This window comes from Protomyctophum bolini, assembly GCF_963924005.1.
Source record: "Protomyctophum bolini genome assembly, chromosome: 3".
Taxonomy (NCBI): Eukaryota; Metazoa; Chordata; class Actinopteri; order Myctophiformes; family Myctophidae; genus Protomyctophum; species Protomyctophum bolini.
Window position 1 is genome coordinate 9393447 of NC_137864.1, and position 8056 is coordinate 9401502.

The 8056-nt window shown below is 41.2% G+C and overlaps 1 protein-coding gene across 1 annotated transcript; it reads left to right on the plus strand.

Moving 5' to 3' along the window:
• Window positions 1-1698: 1698 nt before the first annotated feature.
• LOC308313204 (ras-related protein ORAB-1) lies at window positions 1699-5935 on the plus strand. Its single transcript, XM_080760187.1, has 6 exons — window positions 1699-1878; window positions 2678-2750; window positions 3345-3440; window positions 3598-3693; window positions 4185-4316; window positions 4504-5935. The coding sequence occupies exons 1-6, from the start codon at window positions 1865-1867 to the stop codon at window positions 4699-4701; spliced, it is 609 nt and encodes a 202-aa protein (XP_080616313.1). The 5' UTR covers window positions 1699-1864; the 3' UTR covers window positions 4702-5935.
• The last annotated feature ends 2121 nt before the right edge of the window (window positions 5936-8056 follow it).

Genomic DNA, 8056 nt, shown 5'->3' on the forward strand with positions numbered 1-8056 from the left:
GGTTATTCACTGACTGGGACATAATCCAACGCAGTGCAATATTCATAGTAATAAAAGTTAAAGAATAGTGAATAGAGCAGTGGAACCTTTTTAATATCAATAACCCCCAAGTTGATACTGCGTTAGGCCATGGCACTCTATTTTTTGTTGTTGTTGCCTTATTGCCTTTATTTCAGATAGGTTGACAGGAAGTTAACCAATGCAGAGAAAGAGACATTTTAAATTAAATTTATATTTAAAAAAATGAAAGTATAATTTTTAAAGTAAGTAGTATTTGGAAAGTAGGCTACAGTAGGTGCTAGGTGCAACTCAGTGAACTGCCTGGAAACTAAACCCAACTTGCCAAGAAATTTGAGGGCATTTAAACAGCAGGCAAAAAGGTTCCTTGTAACGAGGTCAAATTCTCAGATTTTCTTTAGGGGTTGTCGTGATGTATTTCGTATGGTTTTGCTTTTCTATATGGTGACTACTGGTCTGTCATTTGGTCTAGAGTCCCTTCACTGTCTGCATAGGAGCGAAATAGATGTAACCCCTTGTTTAAATTGAGCTGAATCTGGGTTGCATGTGGTTGATGAACTCCCTCTGGTTGTGATTATTTGTTGACATTAAGAAAGTATTTTGACATGGGTGTACAAGCTATAGAGATAGAGGGCTTACACCAAGGCCTAATCTATTTTCTCAAATGTGCAGTAACAAGAAGCTGAAGCAGGGCATGCCTATGAAATGGAAAGAACAAAGGCAGAATTAAAAACAAGTTTAAAGAAGGGTCTGAGGTCAATATTGACTGAAAAGGCCCTTAAAACAAGGCTCCAGACTTCCCAAAATAAACTGGTCGGGCTACTACTTGGCCTCACTCCCAGAACCCACCTCACCCCTGACCACCCCTGGCCAAAAGTACCAGCATGTGAGTATATATACTCACGTGTGTATATATACGTGTATATACTCACATGCTGAACTCAGGGTTCTTTTGGCCACGACTCTGTTCCCCTGGTGATACTTCGCCACCTACTGGTGATATACTGGTACTGGTTTTACACTTCTGCAATAATGAACCAATAACCAATAAATAACCAATTTTAAATATTTAGGCACATAATTGACTACAAGCTAAATGCACCACAATGCGACAATTAAATTGTGAGTCGTAATCTGTAGTCTAGATCTGCTATTATAATAATAATTTGATACAAATTTTGTATTGAAAACTTGGGGAATGGGATATTCTGCATGAGTATACTTTCGCCTACATTTTGATAGCCTATTAAAGGCCAATTCATAGATGATAAGGTGACCACCGAAAACTACATCATGACATGCCGTGGTGATAATCTGATTTTAATTAAATGTGAATAATTTATACCAGTGGTTCATACCAAGGCCCATTAATTATTCAGCATTTGAGCCACAGAGCATTAATAACAAACAATAGTCAACTCATGAGAGTGTAAAATTTCATTTCATTTTACACTTTTAAAACTCCATCTATTAGCTGGGGACCACCTGCACCGTGCACCCCCTCAAGGACCACTGGTGTTCCACGGACCACTGGTTGAAAACCACTTCTTTATACAGTACTGTACAATCTGAATGCTCTGACTGTACTGATAACCACTGGACTACAATACCCACCAGCCAGAAGTCTTGTTGGTATTTCCTGGTAGGACAGGCAGCCATATTTGATTCGATTATGCTGTTCTGGCTGCGACGCGACAGCTAGTTTAGCTAGTTCCTGACCAAAACTAAAAAACTACATAAAGAACACGATAGCTTTTCTTGATTACACAACGAGCTTTAAAGGTTATTCTACGAGGAAAATAGCTGTCTCTAAAAAATTGTTGCCGTTTATCGTGTGTAGTCAACGATGAATCCCGAATAGTAAGTGGCACATTTATTGTATGTGACGATGACAGGTTGAGGAGCTGTCAGCTTAGCTCAGCTAGCATTTTGGTAGCCTTTAGCCAGTTGAGCTAGCATCAGTTTACTGTAAAATGAACATCAGCTGCTTTGTCTCCTGTGCTAGCTAGCTGGGTAGGGCTGTGACTGTGTACACTGTACACTGTCATGACAGTGAGTGAGCGTCATATATCTTATTTGACCAGCATGTGTTATTATTATAATGAATTAAGTGGCACTGGCTATATTTTGGTATCAAACTATCTGGCTAAGGACGTGTCAGGGTTTCTTATTTACCATGTCACCCAGCGAAGAGCTAAAATCAGTAGTACAACTTTTCAGCCAACATCAAAGTTAACAGTCGTACATAGTTTAGTGGTCCCCTACATTGAATGCCACTGTTTCATTTTGATATATATTAATTAAGAAAACGTAATAACTTATTTGAACTTGAAGGTAGTGTGTTACAGACTGAGAGTGTAGGTTGGTTACACTTTAGCTCTGTTCCATAGCTCTAATGCCGTCGCAACGGCAGTAAGGCTATAGATCAGAGCTATAGTTACACTTGAGCATTGTACCTGTCAAGACTAGAGTGTGTGTGTGTGTGTGTGTGTGTGTGTGTGTGTGTGTGTGCGCGCGCGCATACATGCATACAGAGAAACGAGTTATGTGAAGCTGCTTATAAAAATCAAATTAGTGACTATAGTGCTTATGATATAGCAGAAGTACTGCAGAATATCTGTGTAACACCAACCTGAGGTATTTACTCCCATCTTTACAGTGACTATTTATTCAAACTGCTCCTGATTGGCGATTCTGGTGTTGGAAAGTCTTGTCTCCTTCTCCGGTTTGCAGTAAGTACTAGTATGTAATGTAAGCAATAAGCATCATGGTAGAAATGTCACTATTGCATAATGCGCTATAAGGTTACATCAACAACAGATAGTTGATAACCCTCCCTGTACATATCATATCTACCATGTCAGACAGATAGTACTCAAGTACTCAAGATTATTATCTACCACTTCACATAATAAGTCAGGGGTTGACAGGGACACTTGCCGGTCAGGGAAACTATAGGTCATGTTCTACTTTACCTCTCTGATATTTCACATATGCGGACCTATTTGGACAATTCTTGCTGGTTTTAAATACTTATGGATGAATAGATAAGCACCCTTCTTCCATAGATTGAGCATATCTTGGTTGGGGGTCCCGATGACACTTGTTACCAGACGGATATTGAACAGTGATGGTGGATTTGGCTAATAATACTGTAATTGGAGTAATCTCAAGATAAAGCTATGTGGCAATATTTTAGTGATTACATATCCAGGAGTGTCTGAATTTATCAAGGTATTGAAAAACCATTGATTATGGTATATCATAATACCTTGATACCGCCCAGGCCTACCACTGAACTATGTTTCTTTTTCTCTCCTCTGTAGGATGACACGTATACAGAAAGCTATATTAGTACAATTGGTGTGGACTTCAAGATCAGGACCATAGAGTTAGATGGAAAGACCATCAAACTTCAGATAGTAAGTACACAGTGAAATGGTCCTATAGTTAAATCAAAGAAAACCAGACGTATATTTACAAAATAAGTTGATTCTGGAAATTTCTTGTCATTTCTTGTAATTGTTCTATTTGTAATTTTGCGATTGCATTTTCTGCATTTGAACTTTTGTTTCACAGTGGGATACGGCTGGTCAGGAACGCTTCAGGACGATCACATCTAGTTACTACAGAGGAGCTCATGGCATTATTGTAGTTTATGATGTCACAGATCAGGTCAGCGCTTCTTCCTCTGTCCTCGTTCCCTGATTGTAACTTCTTACTCAAAAATGTGGATGTAATTTGTCTTAGATTCTGATCCTGTTTGACTTGTACACTAGAAACCCATTCCCTATTTGTAATAATGCATTCATTTAATTGAACTAACCTTCAGACATCAACCAGTAATCTTTCTAGGTTTCTTTTTTTACATTTATAATTAATACAAGCATAAAACTGAGTGCTTCAGTATATAACTTTAGTTAGACGTCTATTTTGAAGATGAAGTTCTTAAAAGAAAAACAAACCTATAGTTGCTGTGACTTCAAGTGAATATCCCCTTAATCCCCTGAAGCGAGTGGTGCAACAGCACCCCCTATTGGTACTCTAAACATCAGGACATAGGGACAAAGGTTAGGACATAGGGACATTGCTGTTAAATGTTTGGTTGAAAGCACGTTCAATACAACTGTACAGATGATTGTCTTACCACTTTTTTATTTACTCAGGAGTCGTTCAACAATGTGAAACAGTGGCTACAGGAGATCGACCGTTACGCCAGCGAGAATGTCAACAAGCTGTTAGTAGGAAACAAGTGTGACCTTACAACAAAGAAAGTTGTGGATTATACTACAGCTAAGGTAAGTGGGCACCACATCAGTGGGTTGGTTAATATTTCACTAGTTTCCTGTACACTTTCTCTGTAGATTCACTCCATTGCCTCACAGTGGCCTGCCATTTTCGCTGTGCGACACCGGAACACGACAAAGTATAACTCTGGCTTTAAAACATTTCGATCAGCATCCCCTCCTTCCTCTCTTTAATAAGGAATTTGCTGACAACTTGGGGATCCCCTTTTTGGAGACCAGCGCCAAAAGCGCCACCAATGTGGAGCAAGCCTTCATGACCATGGCGGCTGAGATCAAGAAGAGAATGGGGCCCGGAGCCACGGCCGGCGCGTCAGAGAAGTCCAACATCAAGATCCAGAGCAAGCCGGTCAACACTTCTTCCGGCGGCTGCTGCTGAGGCAACCCCACACTCCACGCCCCCCACCCGCCCAACAACCGATCTCAAACGTTATACATGATCCACAAGGATAGAGAAACCAACAGTAAGAAAGGAAAAGAGAAAGTGAGAGAATGAAACACAGAAGAACTGAGGGAAGACTTTTGAGTGGGTCCAGTTGTAATTGTGTGTGCAGCCACCCCCCCCCCCCCCCCCCCACCCCCCCACCCCCCCAAAAAAAAGACTGTTCCAGACAGGATCAGCAATAGTGAGCCCATCTACATTCACAGAACCCACTGGGCTATTTTTGTGCATACTTTACTGAAACACACACACATACTGGAAACAAGGCTCAAAATGTATACAGCAATTTTTAACAGCCTAGTGTGATGTTAACTAATCAAGAGAAATCTCAAGTATACAGCTTTTCTTCATTTTCTCTTCCTTCAGGTTTAGTAGATGAGTCACTTTTCTAAACATGGTTGTCTTTTTCTTTATTTTGCTGTGTGTAACAGCATGACTTCAGCCTGAATCTCCTCAGATGAATTAGTTAAGGACTTCAAATGAAGCACATGCTTAACCAGCATCATGCATGTTAGCAGAACCGATTACATGCTCTCTTAATGCATCTGGAATGCAGTCGTTAAGCGAGTGAATATTGCACACTGTAAGACCGCGAAAAACTTCACAAATGTCCTTTTATGTCATGTGGTCCAATTTCACAATGGTACCCCCCATTGCCCCTTAAAAAATGATCAATTGCCAGTGCCTTGTTGGCAGGACTTTTAAATATTATGCCTTTTGGTGCACTGTGTTGTTGGCATATCCCCTATATGCCCACAATATTGAATATCTCTTATGTCTCATAGGATTGACCTTGTATGATAGTATTAGTCATCATTTCTGTATATATTAGGTTACGCGTGTGCTCTGCTGGCATAAATGATACGACGTAAGCATGTGCTACATTAGGAGGCGCGATGTCGGTCATGTGTATTCCTCTGTGAATATTTCTCAACCAACAGCACAGCAGGGAAAAAAATTATCGCCATCCATGCTATCAGAATAATCTAGAAACTGTATATATTTATACATAAATGTAAGAACTTATTTGCAAATTCTGTAGAGAAGTGACACGAATGACATGATATATAGCTGGAATTCGTAACCTTGGCACATGAATTGTGGCTGCAGACATGACATTTTTGTGGCACAATGTCTACTATTAAACAATGAAGGAGATCTTTGATAACCATTAGTTGTATTGGCATTCTTTTCGGCTTTGCACATTTTGCTTTACAGTCTTCAGTATGGCCCTTGTTTTCACAAAGCCACCTTTTTTGTGTTCTACGTCCATAAGCTGTGAGGAATGATGATCTTTGCCCTAGATTCTCATGCCTCCGGTAAAGGGTGCTATTGCACAAAACTAGTTACACTGGGCCTTTGACCTTTTATACAACGTGGCCATCTAGACTGTAATGTAACTCTAATTGTTTAATCAGCCTGATAAGCTGCATAGCATCTTTTATGGCTGTATGCTACCCTCAAACTGTAATTCACAGTAGAGCAGTTAAAGTGTAGCAAAAAAGAAAACAAAAAATCACACCTGTGTGAAGTGAGGGGTGCTCTTATCATCGTACATCATACATTATCTCATTCCGGCCAATCAGAATTTGCGTCCTCACATTCGTCTTCAATATTTGTGTTATGCAAAACATTGACATTTCTGAGTGGCAAACACTCAAAATTGTCTTTTTTTAATCTAAAGGGCAGTAGACTTCCTTCTATGCCAAGCTGCTTCTTTTCACCTGACGGGGGAGTCTCCCCGGCCGGACGGAGCGCGTGGAAGGAACATGTTATTCTGACCAGTTGCTTTCCCCTCCATTGGGTGCCCCGGCTAGCCAGGGGGAGGTAGTTCAGAGACCAGGATTACTGCATGTTTTTTGTGAGGATACCTACCCTAGGGGACACGGGGAGAACATGCAAACTCCACACAGAAAGGCCCTTTCGCCAACCCCACCTCAGGTATGGTCACTGATGGAGGAGAGAACTCGCCCACAGCGTCCCCAGCGGGAATCGAACCCAGGACCTTCTAGCTGTGAGGCAACAGCACTACCGTGCCCCCAGTGTCCATTCATTTTCAATGGCATTTAATGTTTGTGTTAGGACTAAATTTGTGTTACACACACCAAAAGCTATCGCCAAAAATACATTTGATAAGCTATCTGCCAGTAGAGGTCAGCATTGACTTCCTCAGTCCTGATGCAGGCTGTGTGTGGCAGTATATGATTAAACGTTCCCTTCAAGACCATGCAGAATGTTTTGAATTTTTATTCATTTTTTTACAAGAAATGAAAGCTCTTAGTTTGGGAGAGTCTTTTCGCTGTGTTGTAGGGCCTTGAAGTTATGTTTATTAAGCATAGTTTCTGTGAGGTTTAGGTTAAGGCCAGTCTTAAATGTAACTACCTGGAATCCCCAATGGCAGTTGTAAGGAGTTACATTGGTGTGGACTGGCCTTAAAATGGTTTGTTGCGACTAGTTGCATTGGTGCGGTCTGGCCTTTAGGGTTAGGCATAGTGTTTGTGAGGTTAGGGTTAGGTTTAGGCATTGTTTTAGACTTTTAGTGAAGTGAAATGTTAGTGTTTAGACACATAATTTGCATAGGGTTGGTAGGTTTTGTCAACCCACGGGTCCCCCAGGCAGCCGGCCGTCGTTTCATCCTCCCGTCAGTGATGGAAGAAGAAAGCGCCGGCCGGCCGTCGGGAGCCCCCTCAAACTGCCTCAAAACCGTACGTCCTATGCGAAAAATATATCAACACCACACCAACCTGGACATAAGGAATATACACAAGACTTTAGGCCAAAACTTCCTATTTACCGTGCTCTGACTGTAACCAACATATGAAAGTTTTCTTTCACATTCTGCACTGCAGCACATGTGATGCTGCTGATGAATGAGCTTGTAGTAGGTATATATTTGGCCAAAGTAACTATAGAACCGTGCCAGAACCGTCCCAAATAGTCCAAATTACTGACAAATAACGGATTTCCGCACACGCGGGTGATACGGTCCCTTTCATTCAAAGAACCCATGGCTGATAAAGCCTAATTACGCCACTGTTTAGACGCAATCAAGGCAAACTAAAGAGGGAGTCCCCTCTTTAGTTTGCCATTTTGTTCCATAGTATGGATAATCAACTAAAGTTCACCTGGTTGGTCGACATACAGTATGAGCACTGTCTGTGACCTCAATTGTAGAATCTGTTATACCTTCACTACTAGATCAGCCTGAGGTTGTGGCGTGTCGGCTTGTTTTAACATCTGGCCCTGTCAGCAGCCATGTGTAGATGCAGGGTGCTTGCTGCTAGAAATCGGC

Bases quoted from the DNA above. Each gene is read 5' to 3' on its own strand.
- LOC308313204 (XM_080760187.1), top strand. The intron at 3,694-4,184 runs GTCAGCGCTTCT...TTATTTACTCAG, and splicing joins TTTATGATGTCACAGATCAG to GAGTCGTTCAACAATGTGAA. The intron at 4,317-4,503 runs GTAAGTGGGCAC...CTCTTTAATAAG, and splicing joins TGGATTATACTACAGCTAAG to GAATTTGCTGACAACTTGGG.